At 37.9% G+C, this 20,110-nt stretch overlaps 3 protein-coding genes and 1 long non-coding RNA gene across 6 annotated transcripts; 2 read left to right on the forward strand and 2 right to left on the reverse strand.

Annotated features, from left to right (window-relative positions):
- Window positions 1-228: 228 nt before the first annotated feature.
- On the reverse strand, window positions 229-12,334 carry LOC113678011 (S-phase kinase-associated protein 1). Of its 3 annotated transcripts, none has more exons than XM_089209290.1 (7): window positions 12,284-12,334; window positions 7,210-7,309; window positions 5,251-5,321; window positions 4,451-4,594; window positions 2,991-3,060; window positions 1,172-1,242; window positions 229-586 (listed from the first exon to the last, which is right to left on the reverse strand). In XM_089209290.1, exons 2-7 carry the CDS (start codon window positions 7,304-7,306, stop codon window positions 551-553), a joined length of 489 nt encoding a protein of 162 aa, XP_089065416.1. In that variant the 5' UTR covers window positions 7,307-7,309; window positions 12,284-12,334; the 3' UTR covers window positions 229-550. The 3 variants fall into 3 exon arrangements, with proteins under 3 accessions (XP_089065416.1, XP_089065413.1, XP_089065421.1); XM_089209287.1 differs by lacking the exon at window positions 12,284-12,334 and adding an exon at window positions 9,333-9,431; XM_089209295.1 differs by lacking the exon at window positions 12,284-12,334 and adding an exon at window positions 8,515-8,565.
- Window positions 9,640-10,308, forward strand: LOC149053262 (uncharacterized). The gene is made up of 3 exons (XR_016187647.1): window positions 9,640-9,765; window positions 9,869-9,911; window positions 10,263-10,308. It is a non-coding gene; the product is annotated as an uncharacterized LOC149053262 (long non-coding RNA).
- A 53-nt stretch (window positions 12,335-12,387) lies between the features above and the next one.
- LOC113677971 (uncharacterized) lies at window positions 12,388-16,181 on the forward strand. The gene is made up of 6 exons (XM_027194835.2): window positions 12,388-12,606; window positions 12,782-12,887; window positions 13,260-13,408; window positions 13,941-13,996; window positions 14,568-14,816; window positions 15,296-16,181. Exons 1-6 carry the CDS (start codon window positions 12,529-12,531, stop codon window positions 15,480-15,482), a joined length of 825 nt encoding a protein of 274 aa, XP_027050636.2. The 5' UTR covers window positions 12,388-12,528; the 3' UTR covers window positions 15,483-16,181.
- On the reverse strand, window positions 16,121-18,322 carry LOC113677973 (cysteine-rich protein 1-like). Its single transcript, XM_089209316.1, has 4 exons — window positions 18,128-18,322; window positions 17,760-17,854; window positions 16,760-16,872; window positions 16,121-16,290 (listed from the first exon to the last, which is right to left on the reverse strand). The coding sequence occupies exons 1-3, from the start codon at window positions 18,168-18,170 to the stop codon at window positions 16,777-16,779; spliced, it is 234 nt and encodes a 77-aa protein (XP_089065442.1). The 5' UTR covers window positions 18,171-18,322; the 3' UTR covers window positions 16,121-16,290; window positions 16,760-16,776.
- Between the last annotated feature and the right edge of the window lie 1,788 nt (window positions 18,323-20,110).

The following is a 20,110-nucleotide window of genomic DNA, read 5'->3' on the forward strand; positions in this document are numbered from 1 at the left end:
TCTGGACCTGATTATTAATTCTCCCTTCCACTATACATTTCCTTGCACTATAGTTACAAGAATTTAGTGTTAGATCAAGATAACCACTTCTACCTAATAAGTTTGAGTATTCTCTCTACCTGTTTGCTGGATAATGTATGGATATTAAAGGGAGAAGTTGCATTTTAATCAAGGGTAAACAAAACAAATTTGAGATGAGGTAGTAGTAAGTAATTACAGCAAAAAAAACAGAATCACACTCCTTTATTATAAATGACAAGTCAAATAAAATGCAGTAATTTATGACCTCCCTTTCACAAACTAGTTCTGCTACAAATATACACTTGCTGGCTTCTACTCTCAAAAAAAAGATTAAACTTAAGGCAGGTTGATCACTGCTTAACTTCAACTGAATTAAATTAAAGAATAGAATTGGCTACACAAAGTGTACCACGTTCACAAATTACAAAATCCATAGGGTCATAAAAAAAGTGCTATCATTGCAAAGTTCTTGAAGTTTTAAGGCTTTGAAGTGTTTTCAAGTAAATACTGTGTACATTTAGAGTCAACTTTACTTTTCTTCACACCACTCGTTTTCTTTGCGAACCTGTCACAAGAAGCACAGACAAGAAATGTTTGAAGGGGTAAGTTTCTAAAGAAACTGTGGTGCTGCGTTGGTGGGAGAGTATAGCTGGTAACTTAGCATTAACAACTGAGTTGAAAACGTAAATTAGCCACTGTAAAGGGTAAAAAAGCTGACGTTTCGAGCGTTAGCCCTTCATCAGAGCGATTCAAGTTTAACTATATTTCTTTGTGGTTCCTGGAGTTCTCAAAAGATCTTGTAATTTTGACAGCCTGAAAGCTGATTTTTGTTTGCTGTGTTTCAAACAAGATCAAGATATTGATAAGTTATGGATAAATCCTTCAACACTTGCCCTCCACCCAAAAAAAAAAAAACCATAAGGGGGAAAAAACAGGGCAAACATTTAATGCAATGGTAATGCTATGCAAATAGTTATGTTCCATTTTCAAATTAAAATTTAGGACAAAATGATTTTAAACTAGCCTGAAGCAAAGAAGAGCAATATTAACCTATGGCTATATTGTTCCTTATCATTCTTCTCTTTCTCTCTCTTTGTTTGAATATTTGTTTGTTTACAATTTTACTACAGAGAAAGATATAAAATCAAACCTGTTCTTCCTCTTCCGGTGTGAAGTCGTTCTTAATGTTGAATGTCTTTCTGATCTCCTCTGGCGTTTTGCCTGGTAGAAAAGAAATATCATGCATAATGAAGGATTACTTTAGCACCATATCCATCTGCGGTAACCGGTCAAGTCGCCCAAGAGTCATCTCGCCCGAAGTCATGTCGCCCGAAACATGAGTCATGTTGTCCGAAATTTTAGTAATGTCGCCCGAAAAAAAAGTCAAGTCGCCTGAAGAAACAAATTCTAAAAAGATCAGAATTTCAGACTGTAAATAGGCAATAACGTTGAGAAATTTTTTATCCCTAAAGCGCTCTTTGTTTCCGACAACACCATGAAGATTCTTAAAGCGTTGTTCGTTCCTTACAACAAAAGGAAACGTTGTTCGTTTCCAACAACAAAATGCGGCGTTGTTCGTTTGATATGTACTCGTTTCTTACTCACGGACGTTTCGTAAGCTTGAGAAACCTTTTCTTTTTTTCTAACAAAGCCATAAAGACTTTGACGACACAGAAATCGATCGTATGCTTGGAATTGAAATATGTTTGAGTAACGATTCTAAAAGTGTTGTTCGTTTCAAGCAACAAAGGGAAGCGTTCTCCGTTTCTAACAAAACCATGAGGCGTTGTTCGTTTGGTATGTGCTCGTTTCTTACTAACGGACATTTCGTAGGCTTGAGAAACTCTTTCTTGTTTCTAAAAATGCCATGAAGACTTAGACTACACAGAAATCGATTGTATGATTGGAATTGAAATATGTTTGAGTAACAACTCTAAAAGCGTTGTTTGTTTCTAGCAACAGAGGGAAGCGTTGTTCGTTTCTATAACAACAAATGCACGGATACAGCGTAACATACAAGTAAAGTTCTGTTGTGTCTGTTTGTGATTTTCTTAACAATAACAGATGAAAACACCTGGTGAGCGAATGTCGATTATCGCGTTCGACAAGTCGGTAAAAGGTAAAGCGAGTAACATACAAATAAAGTTATGTTGTGTTTTTTGTGAACTTGGTAAAATTAAAAATTAACTTGTTGCCTTGCGTAAGGTAAGTGAGATATTTTTAAGATAACAATCTATTGTTTATGCTTGTGACTTTTTTCACAATAGTAGTCTGATAGCATCATTTCCCCTAGGATCAGAATAAGCATAAATTATGTAGTTGTGCTCTGGCGGTCGCATGTTTATTTTGATCCGATCAAAGTATATATAAAGAGGGTAAAGCTAGCTACAATACGAACTGATCAAAATGAGCATTCACCCTTGCATTGAGTGTGATAATGAAGTTAGCCCATGCCAACAAGCCCTACAGTGCGACGATTACGGTCGATCATATGGCCTTTCTGACCATATGATCGATTTCTGTGTAGTCAGTCTTCATGGTTTTGTTAGAAACCAAGAAAAAGTTTCTCAAGCTTACGAAATGTCCATGAGTAAGAAACGAGTACATACCAAACGAACAACGCTTCATTTTTTTGTTAGAAACGGAGAATGCTTCCCTTTGCTTTTAGAAACGAACAACGCTTTAAGAATCTTCATGGTGTTATCGGAAACAAAGAGCGCTTCAGGGATAAAAATTTCTCAACGTTATTGCCTATTAACAGTCTGAAACTCAGATCTTTTTAATATTTATTTCTTCGCGCGACTTGACTTTTTTTTTCATAACTAAAATTTCGGGTAACATGACTCAGGTTTCGGGCGACTTGACTGTAAACCCCATCTGCCAATGGCACTTTACAGTGCTTTGCATGAGACTTTGGCCTATTTTGGAAACAAGGCTAGAACACAGAAAAAAGTTCTGGTATACTGTACCTTTGATCATGTTTGCTACAGTTTTACATGTGACATCTAGAAGACCTTTGATATCAAGGTAGTTTGCAGCCTGCAATGAGAAACACACACTTAATTCATCAGAGTCTAACTTAGAACACCATACACACCCCATATGTTGGAGAAGGTAAAGAATCCGATCCTACCAACACGTCGACCAATGCATTAGTAGTGTTTCGGCTGATGTGTTAGTAGTGTGTCGGCTGACGCGTTGGTAGTGTGTCAGCTGATACATTGGTAGTGTGTCAGGCAACGTGTTGACAGTGTGTTGGCCAATGCATTGGCCGACGCGTTGGTGAGATTAGATTCTTTACTTTTACCCATATGTTTTTGGAATGTTCATTGCATTAATGACCAATCAGAGCAGAGATCAGGAAATGTGAGCAACTAACAAACCACACACTACTGGGGTAAGTACTGTTGTTACTTACGATTTAGTAAGCTATGCTTAAAGAGAAAGAAACTGATGATCTCTGCTCAATTCATTTGAATGACACAAACAGAATGTACTATCATGTGGCACAATAATGGTGATTCAAAACAATAGGTTTCTTGGAATCACAGAACAGATCAAACCTGGAATACTGAATCAAAAAAGAAGACAGTCATCAATAATAATAAAAAACTTCTTCTTAGCTTTGGGAGTTGCCACGTAAAATGTCCATCGTGTCCTCTAACACGCTAACCACAATGATTACCAGCGTTTTCAGTATCAGAGAGAAGGTCAACGATCTAAAATTCTAAGCCTACATTTTGATTGCCTTGCTATTCTCTCTTCACTTGTGAATTATATTACTCCGTTTCTCACCACTATTCATCAAGGGATTTCATTAAAAGCCAGTAACCAGGGTCTAACATCATCTTCTGCCAGCGTAAACCTCCCATGTTTGGTTTTTGCCTAACAGCAGCGCTGCTCATTACACCATTGGCAACTGCTTATGGGAAAAGTTATACATAGCTCTGCTCTATTTCTATTACTTGATGATTCATATTCTCTATACTGTCCTATTTGCATTTCCTATGGTACTGAGGAGGAGAATTTGTTTGACAATCAGGGGCTTCTTAAATTGATGATCATTTCCTTTATTTTCATGAACTTTATATTTGATTCAAGGGAGACACAGGAAGGAGAAATGAGACACCAGGCACTCGTAGGGTTTAGCTCTTTAACCCTTAAGAGTGACAAGCATCTAACTTCTCCTCACAAGATAATCTCTGAATCACATATTCAGGTAACAAGAATAAAGAAAATGATCATCAAGCAAAGATGCTTTTGATTGTTCAACAAATTCTCCTTGTAAGTAACTTGGGAAATGTATAGAGAACAGTATGGAGAATATGCAAACTGATGTTTGGGTGTAAAGAATTAAAGGATTAAGTTGCTCCATGTTCCACTCATTCATCTATAAGAAAGTCGTACTTCATTTAGGAATCAAACTTACAAGAATGAGCTCAAAAAGTGTTCCTTGGTCCACCTTGAGAAACTCTTGATCCCAAGGATCAATGTCATCTGTTCTTTTTTCTTTGTTTTCATCATCATCTGGTGGGGGTGGGTCATCCTTGTGATGAGTAGCCCATTGAATAACCTTCATAAAAGCAAAAGATCTGATTATTAATTCTACTATCAGGCTGCTACACATTTCCTTGAAAATTAGTTAAAAGAATTCTATGTTAGATCAAGACAACACCTTCTACCTGCTAAGTCTGGGTATTCTCATTATCTGTTTGCTGAATAATGTTTGGAATTATAGGAAGAAGTTTCATGTTAATCACTGCCAAAAGTTAAAGGGTTAAAGAAAAATTTGCGTCAAAGTGATTTTAGACTGGTTTGATGTACAAATGTTTTCTTTTTTTTTTAAATTATCATATGATAATTCCATAACATGGAAAATAAAACCAACCAAGTTTGATATAATTTCAAACTTAGTACCATTTTAACCTACAACATAACCACAAAAACATATTTGTGGCATATTCTTGGTCACCTTAGCTGGCCATTTTTTACTGTTGGTGAGATCTAAATTTGAAAGTTTGTTTGAACTGAAATCTTCCCTCTCTTTTTGAACCCAGTATATAATAAATGTCTTCCTAACCACATTTTCTTGGTCAGTACTTTAACTTATGGCCCACCCATTCCATAAATCTGCTGAAAAACTTGGTCCATTGCATAAAGTACAGACCACAACCTCAAATAGTTAGAGGTATGCAAACACCCAGGACTCTGCTAAACAGTCAGCATTACCTTCTTAAGAATTGCCGCATTGACATTGGGAAGCGGGACAGGTTCATCATCATCCTCATCCATGCCAAGATCTGTAATGGAAGTAAATATCATGTTAACCCTTTACACCCAGACATCACTAAGCATATTCTCTTTACTGCTCTCTATACATTTCCCAAGGTGCTAACAAGGAGAATTTGTTTAACAATCAAGAACTGCTCAAGTTGATGATCATTTCCTCTATTCTATAATGTAAATTGGCCACAGAAAAGAGTCTGTAAAGCTCATGTTATAAGCATTAGCCCCTCATCACAGCTAATAGAGGAATTGTGGGTTGTGTGTGGTTTTTATACAGAGAGATTGAGCTACGCCACAAGCGGGAACATGAAAACACGAAAAAACAAGAATAAGTTAATTGAATGAAAAGCATTTGTCATGGGGATAAAAAGTGCCTTACTGCTTTCCAAACTGCCTGGATATACGGAAAAGGTGGTATACTGCTGTATGTTCCTTAGAATGCTAAAAAGTACCGTTAATAATACCAGGTTTAAGATTGGTAAGTACAGTATTGTGCAAAAGTAACGCAAACGAACTCCGACTAATTTCCTGGCTTTTCCTGGCTTTTCGAGGAAATTTTGCTGCGAACGAAATTTCCGCGAACTTTCGAGGCACCTATTGTTTTAGTACGCCGAAATTACGAACGATATTTCGCTGTGGACGCTAGTGAGTTGCGAACTCAAGAGGAAAAGTTCATTCTTCTCGAAAGTTCGGTGCGAAATTTCGAGAGAAAATTCGCTCTACTTATTGCAGCAAAGTGTAGTCTACGTATTGTTGTAATGCATTGCAGAAATATTCGAAATCATTCTCATCCATTCAAGCAACTATTCTATCGCTCTTTCCTGTTGAAACCTCAGTGAATGTTTGATTGTTGATGTGATACGAACAGCCAGGTGTTCGAGTCTCAGTACAAACGCCCACGTAATCTCTTCAGGCAAGTGGAACATGAACTAGGCGCCATTTTTTATGATTAACTTCATCATATAACAACATATGAAATTCCCGATTTGTAGGCGAGACTCCGCGCGAGGAAGCGTGACGTAAACTATTCACAACCATGACAACGCATGGTATACCAATGCTTCGTAGACAATTCTCTCATTCATTTATCCATCTCGTAACATTCTGGTCGTCATTATGCCAAAAATATCAAACTATACTAGAACTCGAATCGAGCTCCTGTATAACTAGGGCTTCCATCCGACTGGATAAAACCTTTAAAACCTTTAAAAGCGTAGGATTACAAGTGAGCCTTTCAGGCATCTCTCGCTTGACCAAACCTGCGTCTTACTGGCTCCTGTCGTCTATTTCGTGAACGTTATATGAAGGATAGATCGCACGGCAAACAACCGTGTCTATCTAGCGCAAAATTGCGAGCAGTAAGCAGTAAACCTACGCTTTTTATCGCGAACTTTCGCTGAACTTTCGTTTCGAAGCGAAAATTCGACGAAATAGCGCTTTTTGTTCGACGGAAAATTCGCACAAAAAGCCTCGAATTGTCATTCGAACTTTCGCACGAAATTTCTAAGTTCGCGAGAACAAAAAACGAAATTCGCGCATTTCGCTTGCGTTACTTTTGAACAATACCATAGACTTAGAGCTTTATTATAAGACCCAACCATCAAGACCATTTGTACATTTGTCTTTCTATAATGGGAAAGCACTGAGCAAATTGAGTTATCTGTGATCTGCTCTTGTAATCTTACACTCTAACATCAGTATCAATTCATCAGTTTTCTCCATACCGTTCTCTATACATTTCTTATGGTATTGGCAAAGAGAATTTTTTTAACAATCAAGAGCTTCTTTAGTTGGTGATCATTTCCTTTATTCTCATGACCTCAATGTTTGTTTTAAGGGTGACACTGACAGGAGAATATAGTTACTAATCACTCTTAGGGGTTAAAGGGTTAACGCACTTACCTTCAAGCATAGTTTTGATTGTGACTGATGCTTTAGCAATTTCAACATCTACTTCGAATATTTCTCCATCTGAGCTCTGTAGTCTTATGTTTGGCATGTTCTGGAAAGAAATTCATTAATAAAGTTAGTATTTTACTAAATTTGATATACTGGAAATTACCGAGTCTCATCTCACTGAGGAAATATCCAATAACCTGATCAAGATACCAGGATACGAACTGGCAAGACGTGACAGATCTAATGGTTTGAGGGGTGGAGGAGTGCTAATGCATTACCGTGAGAGTCTAACTGTTTATGAAGATCTCAAATGGAATATTGTCCAGGACCTGGAAGCTGTCTGGTTAAATATTACAGTATGTTCCCAATCTACTCTACTTGGCTGCTTATGTCACCCACCTAAATCTACCACCTTTTTGAACCGTATGTATGATTTGCTTGGCAGGATCTTGATTAAAAGGAAAAACATTATCTTGCTGGGTGATTTCAACTCAAATTTACTGTGCGACATCTACCTCACCTACTTGGGGTTCCCCACCTCCATGTAAACAGGTCCTAAGACTCTAATTGACCTTATCATTGTTAGCCCCAACCTCCAAGCATCTCATATCTTAGCTGACTCAATTAACTTGAGCATCTCTGACCATCATCTTACATATGTCACTTTCTCTTTTAAGAAGAGAAATTCTAAGCCTTATATATTTTCTGTTAGAAATTATAAGACATTAGAAATTGACAAACTACAAAAGGACCTAGATGAAGCCCCATGGCATATTGTTAGTACCGTAGAGGAGATTTAGGATAGTGGGTACATATGGGAAACTATCTTCAAAGAAATCTTGGAGACCCACATAAAAAGTAGGAAAGTAAAGGCCAGATCCAAATCTCTTCATTGGATTAATACAGAAAACAGAGGGGCCATGAATCAAAAGTATAAATATTTGAAAGCAGCACAAGCTAATCCAGATGACAGTATGTTATGGGATCGATACAGGATTAAAGGAAACTGCATCAAAAGGATGCTAAGGATAGCTGAAGCCCAACATTGGATCAGTCAAATTGAAGAGTCATAGATACCCAAAGACTTCTGGAAAATAACCAATCGAATACTTGGTAAAAGTAAGAACATTAGAACTGGACCTTTACAAGACCTTTACAAGACCTTTACCAAGGTGGGTTGCCCGGTCTGCCAGGTGGGGTAACCCTGTCAGCAAGGGTGACAATTTGTCATGTAGACGTCTCAAGGTGGGGTAACCCACCTAGCCGGGGTCACGTTCATGGCAAAAAGCTTAAAAGCTAACCACGTACATTTTAAAACTTTTTACATTTCCCAGCCATCTCATCGCAGAAATCACCAGAAACCACTACGGACATACAAGGAGTGTAAAATGTTCACATTTCAGAATATTTAGCATTGTAAATCGACCATATTTCATTTCCCAAACCATTCCTTATAGCATATTGAGACTACGATTCCTTGCATAACCTAACACCACGTGACACAACGCATGAAGCTTTCATGAATTAATACACACAAACTCCCTAATTGCAAGTGCAACATCAACCTTAAGAAACCTCACCCCAGTAGCCCAGGGTTGTAAGATTGCATGTAAACGACTAGGTGGGTTACCACACCTACCTAGGGTCCCCCACCTCCATGTAAACAGGCCCTTATTTAAGACTTAACTCTCGATTTATTTATCTTATTTTACGTTTATTTATCTTTTATATTAAAATATAGTAGGTCCACATCAGCTGTAAAGTTACCATTTTTTTAACCTACTTATCAAATAAAGATATGATGATGATGTTATGATACAAACCTTGCTGTTTTTTAAATGTAAATTGTTTTGTTATCATGGCAACTGAAAAAAATACAGGCCCGTACGGGATATGAACCCATGACCTCTGCGATACCGGTGTAGCGCTCTAAAAACCTTTAACCTTAAACCTTACCGGTGCGAGCTTAAATTCTTTTTTTAGGCCTTATTTCAACTACTAGTGCAGTAGTGATCATAACTGCGAGGATCGCTTCTGTATTCGTTGCAAGAAGGTTGTTGGCAAGGAAAAGGATGGAAGGTGATAAAAGAGCAAGAATTTAAATTGACACAAACCCTAATACTTACTCTCGCGGAGAGTGCTTTTAAACTGCAACTGACAATAACGCTCAATTGTAAACTTTGTTAAAATTTGCTTTAATGAAGCTTAGAAACGAGGCTCAACTCAGTAGCCAAGCCCGCTGAATTTGTGACCAAGCCTTTCCTTGTTTGCTTGGGAGCACTACTGACGAGTTTCCGACTCGGTGGTTATCGCAAATTGTCTGCAACTGCTAATATGGCGGACTATTCCAGTAACACCATTTGCGATTTACCAAAAGTCAAGCGACGTGATTGACCAGAAATGAACATTGTAACATACACTACACGTGAAGAATACATTTTTGAGTTTAAATCAAGGAAACTTTGCATGGCTGTTTCTTTCACCCTTGCCGATCTTAAGTTTCTTGTTCAGCAGAGTTTTAGCTCAACACTGTAGCCGCTAAGACCCACGCTCGCAAAGGTATACAAAACTTATGAATAGTATCGCCACTATAATGTCCTTGACATAGTGCTAGTGGTTGGAAAGATCCCCAAGATGAATTTGTATTCTCTTGTACCTCTAGCCGATAGGATCTCGGGAGGCTTATAAAATACTATCGGCTAAAGGTACAGCTTTCATATTTAGTCAACTTTGCTCAATTATTACAACGGTTTACTTCACATTTCACTTTTTCTGCACTCCAAATAAGTCTTACACTTCTTTTAATCACTTTTTTCAAGAATACCTATACATTTATTTATTTTTATTTGGTCCTATACTTCTAGCTGGTAGGGGCTTATAAAATACTACCGGCTATAGGTACAGCTTGCATACTTAGTTGACTTTGACCAATTTTTATTATGGTTAGCTCCACATTTGACTTTTCTGCACTCCGAATTAGTCTTACACTCGTTGGAATCATTTTTTACAAGAGTAAATGTATATTTATTTTTTTTCATTTGATCTTGTACCTCTAGCTGATGGGATCTTGAGAGGCTTAGAAAATACTACTGACTAGAGGTACAGCTTGCATATTTAGTTGACTTTACCCAATTTTTACTACAGTTTTCTATGAATTTTACTTTTTTGGCATTCCATTTAGTCTTACACTACATTAGAATGACTTTTTTTATGAATATCTTCTTGTTTCTTGGTTGTGTACCTCTAGCTGGTAGGACCCTAGGTGGCTTAGAAAATACTACAGGCTACAGGTACTTTGTGCATTCAAGGTGAATTTAGCTCATTTCGTTTACTTCTTGATTTATGGAAAAACCCTTCTACATTCCATGTTAGTCTCGTACTGTTGTGGAGTCACTCCATAGGTATATTTTTATGCTTTGCAGTCTTGTTCATCTTGTTAGTAGGATCTTGGATTACTAAGAAAACACTACCAGCCAGAGGGGCAGCTTATATGAAATAAACTTGAAATCATTAACACTGTTATGTTTTAAATTAATTTCAAGGTAATAAATTTTAAAATAGCCTGATTTGTATTTTCTTTGGTTGTGGATTTATTTCAATACAAATATAACAAGGTTTAGATGAATTTGACTTGAAATTCATTTTAGACTTGAATATGTCCACCAGATTTACTGAAGTTTTTCATGTAATACTCTGCCTCAGTTTAAGTGGAATTTCTTAGAAAGGAACAGTCTCTATTTTCATGATATTTGTGTTTGATCAGAAGTATTGTTTACAAGGCCAACCATTGTCTGAAATACTAAAATCAAGTCATCTTTAGGTAGTCATAGGATAACATGATTTTAATTCACCAAATTGACATTTTCCCTTTGTCTTTTTAATGATATTTAACAGTTTGTATGACTGTATGAAAACCTTAAGGCAAGTTATTCTTGAAAATATAGAATGGTTATCTACTATATATACAGGATTTATACAATTATCTAAAGAGATTAACCTGCGCCTGTGTTATTTATTGTATATTTAATAAAAATTGCAACTATTAAAAATAAGTCAAACCTTTCTTATTGAACACCAACCAGAAACCCTTTGCTTATTGCTAGACAATGCCTGCTTTAGTTTCAGCTGATTCCTCATAAAGAGTCATTTGTTGCTCATAGCTTGTGTGCTGTGCTATCAAATAAGCAGTGGTAGGTACACAACCAAAGAAAAGAAGATATTATTGAAAAAAATGATTCCAATGTAGGATAAGACTAAAATGGAATGCCAAAAATTAAAATGCAAAGCAGATTGTTATAAAAATTGGGCAAAGCTAATTAAATATGCAAGCTATACTTCAAGTATTTTCGAAGCCTACTAAGATCTTTCTAGTTAGAGGTTATAGACTAAATAAGAGAGAACAAAATGTAAATGTGTTTATGAAAAAAGTGATTCCAAGGAGTGTAAGACTAATTTGGAGTGTAGAAAAGTAAAATAAGCAAACCACAAAAGTAAAATGGGAAAAGTTGACTAGATATACAAGCTGTATCTCTGGGTGGTAGTATTTTCTGAGCCTCCTGAGATCCTACCGGCTAGAGGTACAAGACAATAGAAATTTCATCCTATGGATCTTTCCAACCATTAGCACTACGACAGGATCATTAAAGTGGCGATACTATTCATAAGTTTTGTTTACCTTTGCAAGCATAGGTCTTAGCGGCTACAGTGTTAAGCTAAGACTGTTGAGCAAGAAACTCAGCCTCCTGAGATCCTACTGGCTAGAGGTACAAGACCGAATAAGAGAAAAAAAATTCAAATGTATTCTTAAAAAAAATGATTCCTAGGAGTGTAAGACTACAACTTTGAGTGCAGAAAAGCAAAATGTGGAGCAAACCATGCAAAGCATGCAAGTTGTACCTCTAGCCAGTAGCATTTTAGAAGCCTCCTAAGATCCTACCAGCTAAAGGTTCAAGACCAAATAAAAATATATAAATGTCTACATATTCCTGAAAAAAGTGATTCAAAGGAGTGTAAGACTAAAATGCGAAGCAAACTATTGTAACAATAGGGCAAAGTTGACTAGATATGCAAGCTGTACCTCTAGCTGGTAGTGTTTTCTAAGCCTCCTGAGATCCTGCCGGCGCGAGGTAGGAGAGCTGGTAATTAGAGATGTTTCGATGATTCTTACACGACATTTAGTTTTAGACGTAAGCAAAACAAACTGAGGTCTGCAAATTTCGCGAAGAGTTTATGAAATTAATGCAATGAGAAATATTCCACGTGGAAAGAAGTGACAGGTTGCTTTTGAAATAAGAGCATATCTTGATTTCGAGTCTGTCTTTCATGGATCGCATTCTTGAGCCATTCAGAAATATAATTTCCTTCTTGTTTGGTAGAGGGCTGACTTCGAATCCAACAAAGGTGAAATTGTTTTTCGCATGTTTATGAGATCGAGATATTTATTTACTTTCCCTCTCTGATCGGTAACTTCAAGACGTTGTTTATTATGCGGTTGTATCTTTAGTGCTCGTCTACCAAGTGGAACCACGGCTTTTTTCGGAATAGTGCGAAGCTGTTTTTTTCATTTGATTTCTAGATATCTTTATCCGATGTTGACCTCACATCTGAACAAGAAGAAGATGTGGGTAGAATTTTGGAGGCTTACAAAAATCCTCTCAAAGTTCAGCAATTTATTCTAGAAGGTGTGCCAAACGATTAATATTAATTAATAACATTATTGCATATTATTCTTATGAAAATTGGAAAATACCGAAGAAACAGGATATACTGTTACTCCCCTAAAATTAGTTCCCATATGCTTGTCTATCCCAAAGTAGTGCTCAGCATTTCATGTGGCTTTCCTTACAGTTCATTCCAGACAGGTCATCTGGGTTATCATTATCATTGTCACCATTGTCAACATCATTATGGCCACCATCATCATTACCACAATAGACCCAATTTTTGATTCTCCCATATTATTGTCTGTTTATTTTTAATAAGCAATATTTCTTGCTTGATTACTTACTATTGATGTGAATTGATTGAATATAATGTTGTTTTTCTTTCCCAAGGTAAACAAATTTGTTCAATTCCAATTCAGCTTTGCTCCTTCTCAAATCTCCAAAAAATCATATTGCGTGGGAATCAATTGACTGATATTTCTTGGTCGGTAATTTACCTCAAACAACTCAAAGAGCTTGATTTATCATTTAATGCCTTGGTAAGTACCCATCTAAAGTAATTATTTTGATTTATTTATGGGCTATTCATTAGTTGCAGTAGTAGCTAATATTAACAATTAATGTTGATGAGACTAAGCTTTATCGCCGAGCTCCAAAAGGGAAACAAAAAAATGCATTAATGTCAGTATCTGAGCAAGTGTATCGCACCTACCCCTCCCCTAAGCTGTTATCAAGCCTAACTTTTTATCACTTGAGGGGAGGGGTAGGTATGCAGTTGCTCAGATACTGAGGTTGATCCAAAAAATTGTTAGTGACTGTGATATGTTAAAGTGCTTATTAGCTGTGTCTGGTCAGGCGGGACAGGAAGGCATTTCACTCATAGTTATACTGTGTGAATGGTATTGCTCATGGTTCATACTTCATAACCTCAAGCCAAATATTTTTTCAGTCTGGCCCTCCTACTTGGTCAGTAAGTAAATTATCACCCACCAGCTGGGTAATGTATTCAACAAACTTGCATGTTTTTCATTTCTGAGAGTCAAAGGGCTTTTGTTCCTCTTTCTTCTCTAGGAAAGGTTTCCAAGAATCATTGCATATATTCCAACCCTGGAAGTTCTTTCAGTCAGGTACCAACAATGCAATTCCATTTTAGTCCACACATTTTTTCTGTTCTTAAAAAGTAATCTATTTGAGAATCTTGCTTTAACATGGTTGTTATTGAAAGGTTTGAAAAAAACCAAAGGGCATGAAGTACAAGAAATCGCAGATAAGCAAGACATTAGTGGTATTAGCTTTGAGTCTGATTGGTTAAGGAGGTGGCCAATCACATAGCAAGTTGGAGTACAACCAAAGCAGCCTCAGTTTACTTTTGACACTCAATTGATAATTGCCTCAAACATGTAGAAAAAAAATAGTTATGTATCATCATAGTCATACAAATACCTGCATAAAGAAGGAGATATCCAGGAGGTTTTAATTACTCCTCCATAAGCAGCTGCTGGTAGTGTAATAGGCAGCTTTACCCAAAGAGGGGATGTAAGGCAAAACTCAGACACAAGAGTCTGCTGGCTGGCTAAAAAGCTGGTGGTAAGATGTCTCAAAGGTGGCGTAGACAACTGGTAACCAGCAATTCTTCCAACTTAGTGTTCGCTTTGCAAAGTCCTAACAATCAGTGTTTAATTTGTTTCCTTCTTGCAGGGGCAACTATATAACTTATTTGCCAACAGAGCTTCTCAATTTACCAAGTTTAACAAGTCTTGATGTTCGAGAGAATCCTTTAACATCACCTCCACCAGAAATTGTAGAACAAGGGTTACAATCCATTTTAGATTGCTTAAAAAAGAGGAAGGGTAGGAGAAACCTGTTTTGCAACTTCAAACCGTGGTTTTGTGAGGACAAAGGCCCTGTTATTGCCGAAGTATCTACATTGTTTGAACTCTCTATCAAGTAAGTATTGCTTCGTCGTGTCAAAGAATTTGTACGTATTTCTGTTCTTTTGAAATCCTTTGACCCTAAGAGTGACATGACAAGCAATTAATTTCTCCTTACAATATCACCCCTGAATCAAAAATTGAAGGTTACGAGAATTAAGGAAAGGATCACCAACTAAAGAAGCTCTTAATTGTGAAACAAACTCTTCTTGTCAGCCCAGTAGGACATGTATAGAGAACAGAATCGTGAATATGCATATGTTTGTAAAACAAAGCGTGATAGTAAAAGCGAGGGAAGTCTGGGTCGGGTGCAAGCGTTTTACCCGACCCGACCCGACCCGACCCGACCCAAACCCTTTCGCTTTTTCACTCTGCCGCTACCATCGCGCTTCGTTCTACTGACTGAACGCCTGGAACAGGGTAGACTTTTTTCTCAGCTTTATAAGCCCTTGCAAGTCTCTAACGAAGACATGACTAGGCTGTTTATACTTTCAGGTGTATTCTTGATTGTCATATCGACTTTCTCAGTGCAGGACACTTACCACCGCGACTGAAATCAAATCTTGAAGAGAACAGGAAGGAAGAACAAAGCTCTATTTTTATTTGCAAATGCAACGTGTGCAAGAAGTATTTCTCCAATAAGTTTAGATTTGAAATCCACGACTGCTCGGTAGTTCAATAGCAAGCGGTATCCCTAACTGGTTACGTTACCTTATTTTCGTAAGCATTTAAACAGTAGGCTGACTGGTTGGAAATCAGAGAGGAAACATTTTGTTTTATAACAGAGAATCTATGTAGCCCTGAAAGATATGACGGTGCTGCCTAAATTACTTTGATATCTGTTGGGGCACGAATAGCCTACGGTCAGGCCCTCATTATCAGAGCTTCAGGGCGCGCGTTTCTTCATCTGCAAGAGCGTTTAGGCTTTGAGGAACGCTAGCCAATGATAGGTCTACAAGTGGTCCGTCACTGATGATTTTGAATTAGTCAGACCCCAGCAAACTTCTCCCCTACTCGACTCAAATTCTCCCGTGTGCAGAGAAACGCTTTTCCTATAGCGCTAATAATGATGGCTGCCTGCAGCCTAGACCAGGAACATTATTATTATTTTGTGGTATTAAAAGCCTCGCAAAATACGTCAGAGAGATTTGAAAACAGCTTTGTGAATACAGTTGTTTCTCCTGTTTTGTATGAAATTTTACGCGGGAAATTGGCACGCGGCAACACAGCGGTCAAACATTGGGCATGCGCAAGGGGATAAATTTTACCTGTCCGCGCGCTCAATCTTTTTGTGCTTCTACACGCCAACAAACTTATGAATCAACAGCTGGTGCACTCACGGCACGAAGGCACTTTATTAAAAAGTTTATGTTTCCTGAGAGACTGTGTCTGTTTTATAATCTAGTCAGTGGAAGTTTCCTTCGGGTTTACTGATGGCAGGTATCATGTTTCCTTATGGTTGACCAATCTGATCTGGGAACACCTAAACCCTACATCAATAAACAAATGAAAATAGCTGAGTTAATTAAAGATAAATCATCTATTCTTTGATGAGCTTAATGTAGAAACTGGACGGATGCGTACATTTTTATTTTTCAGGCGAGAAGTTTGGCAAGCGCGAGACGAACGCGAAAGGTGTGTCACGTACGAGAGAAGGGGCAGTCCTTCCCTCGCGCGCGAACACCCCTTTATAACCTCTGTCAAGAAGACAGTAACCGAGTTGGCATGGCGCGCAGGCTCAGAGATATTTTCAATTTGTAAGCTCGTAGGCAAAGTGACGCATATAATTATCGCGTGTGCGAGTTTAGTTTTTAGAGAGCCGTATTTTTGAGGACTTTTACGAAGTTTTAGTATTAGCCATGTTACTGTGTAGAGGTTGTTTTGCCGATTAAACGTGGATTTGTTTAAGGACAACCTCTGTATTGCAAATGTAAGCTATATTTAGAGTTGGCAACTTACTTAAAAACGGTCATGTGTCAGTACTTGTGTGACTCCGTTCCGCCATGTCCGAATCCTCCAGGGCCGAACTCTGAGGCATAACAAGGATTATGACAGTATGGCTGACCCTTGCGCTGAAAACATCGAACAATTTAAAACGAAAAATTTCCGCCAAGAGAAGATCAAGCAAATATATTGCATCCTCCGATTAACAGTAATTTTAGACCAAAGGTTAACCTCGTTTTCAGGTCTTTCTTCTTCCTCTTCCCGCTCCCCTCCCTCCAGCGGGAAGGGAGAAGAGCAATCCTAGAAACGAGTATGACTTGAGGTGTCTGGTCTAAGGGAATAAGACGGGACGAATAACTCAACATAGGCGGGGGAACTGGGGGCAGAGAGGCCTAAGCAATAGCGTACTTCGTCATCCCGGACGAAAATTCCCTACTCTTCGGAAAATGTAGCCAGCTACCTTAGCTGGTTATTAATCCTCCCCCCCCCTCCCCCCCCCAGGATACGAAACTGTAATAGTTCCTTATTTAGCACCCCTTTACTATCGTAAATGAAGGTCACTTTACATAGGCCGTTTGAAGAAACTAAATCAAGACAAATAAGAAAACCCATCCACAGGTTAATCAAAAATTTGAAACATTTACCAACGGCACAGTTCACCCTCTCTGTGTATTTTGTATATGAGCAAGGGAGTTTTCTTTGTTTCCTGATAAAACGAGAAGTCTCCAATTTGCAACTATTGAAGGGTCGCCTCTTTTGATGACTGACCTCTCTCTGAATATTCTCGTTGACTTACCTCATAGGTTCTGGTAACATGATAAAACAAATGCGAATTCTTTAGGTGGGGTTTGTTACCTTAAGCTTAATTTTAGGTTAATGAATTCAAGTCACGACATCCAATATCATATATAAACAAGAGCGTACTTTCAGACATTTTTCTATTGAATTTGCATCAAATCGAAATCTTAGCTTGTCAAAGCAAAGCATACGCTCAAATAGTAGTAAATCAACAGACCTCAGCATGGTTTCCTTTCGCAAGCTGCCTGCCACACTTCTTACATTTTAGACACAATGGATGATACCAATTTCCAACAGACTCTTTTTTCTCGCCTGTCAAAGAAATGGCAGATATGAATATGAGATCATGATCATCGAAGAACAAAATCTGTTATTTTTTACCCATTAGCAAAAAAACTTCATAAGAACGTTTTCCATTTAGCGCCAGTAGCATCAATGAAGGTCAAAAGCAACGAGGAATTCTTCAGCTTTTATCATGAGTCGTTCACATCACGGATGTAAAATACCACTCGGGAAAAGCGCGCGTCGAAGTCAAAACAACAGATCCTAAATTTTCAAATGATCGACAAAAAATTAAGAGCATACCCATGTAGACGGTCTTCTCGCAAGTTGGACATTTTCGCGACATGATCCAGATAGATTCTTGTTGTTCTCAAAGCAGATCGAAAAAGCTTTCTTCCTGGTTGTGAAATCAAGATCGCTCGGCGTTTTCCGAATTCTCACCTGCCTGTTGTTATAAGAAGACAATCCATTTGAATACAAATTGCATATATTTTCACCGGGTGATCTTCTTTTTTGTCCAATCAGAATGCGCGTGGGTAACGCTTCCAACACGAGGAGATGGAAAAGGAAAAAACAGGATCGATCAATTTTGAATGAGCATCGTAGTTTAGCTGGTTAGTTTATACATCTAAAACCGTGTCTTGTTCCGAGAAAAATGTTAAATTTAGCGTGCCCATTACACTCCGAGCAGTCCTTTCTTTTTTGGGGAAATCAGTCAAGAAAACTCAACTTAAAAAAACGATTTTAGTACTAAAATCAATTTCTTTTTTGCTGAGTTTTTTTTTTCTCGCGCGACTACCGAAAAGGGGGGTTGCTCGTAGTCTACATGCCCGAGGTCCCCTTACGGACAAGTAAAGTTGAATACTAGAGTACAAAAGAACTATTTGCGAGTTTTTGTACAGCCGATATAAAATAACAAACAGTAGACACAGTTTTCTCTTCTTTTTTTCTAGTTCTCTCAATTCCACGAGACGAGAGGAAAGAAGAGCATTTTAGTAAACACTTCTTTTCAAAATGAGGCCGAATCATTGATCGCAAGTTTTCATGAAAAATATTACATGAACATCTGGTAATGTTCAAGAGTTCTCATATGGCCATTATGCTCTCTCAAAATTAACATACGAAAATAACACAAGATTTTCCTTCTGTATTCTGAGGTTTCAGAATTTAAAACTGAATTAAAAATCGTACAAACTGTTGTTGAAACTAAAATAAAAACACTATTAGAGGTTGAGTACAAGAAAATGTTGATTTGAAACGTTGATACACAGATTATGACAGTCTAGCACTGAAGATGTCGCCATAGGGTAAGCTGTGTGCATGAAAGCACAAAAGAAAATTGTTTTGTCGATAGAACAGTTGATTTGTCAAAGGCCTCACGCGGAGTCGATTATTCAGCAGAGAAGATTGACTGAAGCGTGCTTTGTTATACTCAGTTTGACGTGTATTGTGTCGAAACCAAGCCCCGCCGGGTGTTTTATAGACTGGGAGCACGCTCTTATTATCGGCGGTTCAGCACAAGGCCTTGAACAACATGAGCTGGCGAGAGGTATTTAAGGGGTCTGGGACTGATAACCCGTGTGTCCTGCAGCGATAACAGAGGGAATTCTCGCAAGCCAGGTGTTTTAGTTCTTCAGGTATTCGTGGTCTTTATATTCACTTTTGGTGCACAATATTTTCATGAATTTGTTGAGGACGTTTTTAAAAAGTTTATAGGTACATTGGTATCTCGTTGGTAAAAATTAAGGTATAAAAGTATCCCACAGTATCCTTCGATCTTACCGTCAGGTTTTAGCCACTCCCATGCTACTCGATGAGATTAACATAAGCTTTGCATTAGCCTCTGTTAGCGTAAAGCAAGGAAGTGCCTTAATAAGATTGATTAGAGAAGAGTGGTTGGATTAGTTTTAAAGCTCAAAAGATCTTCATTTAATTCATATCTATCTCATAAGGCACCTTAATCTTTTCCGTCTACATACGACTACCAAAACCATCCACATGTTCTTCAGAGCGCGTTTTGATTGGATGTACTAAAGCCAAAAGCGAACTAATCCCTACGACCGATCTGGGGTAGAGAAAATGTCACAGGGAGCCCATCAGAGCGCGACCAATTAGAATAAAGGAAAATATCACAAGAAGCCAGCCAATGAGAACTCAAAGTAGAAACAAGCAGACTGATTGAAGCGCGGGAAAACCCACCGGTGAACAAGTCGCGATTGGTTTCAGCTATGCATTTCATTGGCTGAGAGAATGGCGTGATTTGTTATGGGTCGTAGTGAAGCAAGA

This window comes from Pocillopora damicornis, chromosome 1 (assembly GCF_964200805.1).
Source record: "Pocillopora damicornis chromosome 1, jaPocDami1.2, whole genome shotgun sequence".
Taxonomy (NCBI): domain Eukaryota; kingdom Metazoa; phylum Cnidaria; class Anthozoa; order Scleractinia; family Pocilloporidae; genus Pocillopora; species Pocillopora damicornis.

What these genes read in the sequence shown, in the direction of transcription:
- LOC113677971 (XM_027194835.2), top strand. Translation starts at nt 12,529, where the DNA reads ATGGATCGCATTCTTGAGCCATTCAGAAATATAATTTCCTTCTTGTTT. An exon ending in TGACTTCGAATCCAACAAAG is followed by an intron (nt 12,607 to 12,781) that starts GTGAAATTGTTT and finishes TTTGATTTCTAG; the next exon opens with ATATCTTTATCCGATGTTGA. An exon ending in TTGTTTGAACTCTCTATCAA is followed by an intron (nt 14,817 to 15,295) that starts GTAAGTATTGCT and finishes TTATACTTTCAG; the next exon opens with GTGTATTCTTGATTGTCATA.
- LOC113677973 (XM_089209316.1), bottom strand. Translation starts at nt 18,170, where the DNA reads ATGTCGCGAAAATGTCCAACTTGCGAGAAGACCGTCTACATGG. An exon ending in CGAGAAGACCGTCTACATGG is followed by an intron (nt 17,855 to 18,127) that starts GTATGCTCTTAA and finishes TTTCTTTGACAG; the next exon opens with GCGAGAAAAAAGAGTCTGTT. An exon ending in CGAAAGGAAACCATGCTGAG is followed by an intron (nt 16,873 to 17,759) that starts GTCTGTTGATTT and finishes CGATGTTTTCAG; the next exon opens with CGCAAGGGTCAGCCATACTG.
- LOC113678011 (XM_089209290.1), bottom strand. Translation starts at nt 7,306, where the DNA reads ATGCCAAACATAAGACTACAGAGCTCAGATGGAGAAATATTCGAAGTA. An exon ending in CACTTTTTGAGCTCATTCTT is followed by an intron (nt 3,061 to 4,450) that starts GTAAGTTTGATT and finishes TTCTCATTGCAG; the next exon opens with GCTGCAAACTACCTTGATAT. An exon ending in TGTAGCAAACATGATCAAAG is followed by an intron (nt 1,243 to 2,990) that starts GTACAGTATACC and finishes CTTTTCTACCAG; the next exon opens with GCAAAACGCCAGAGGAGATC.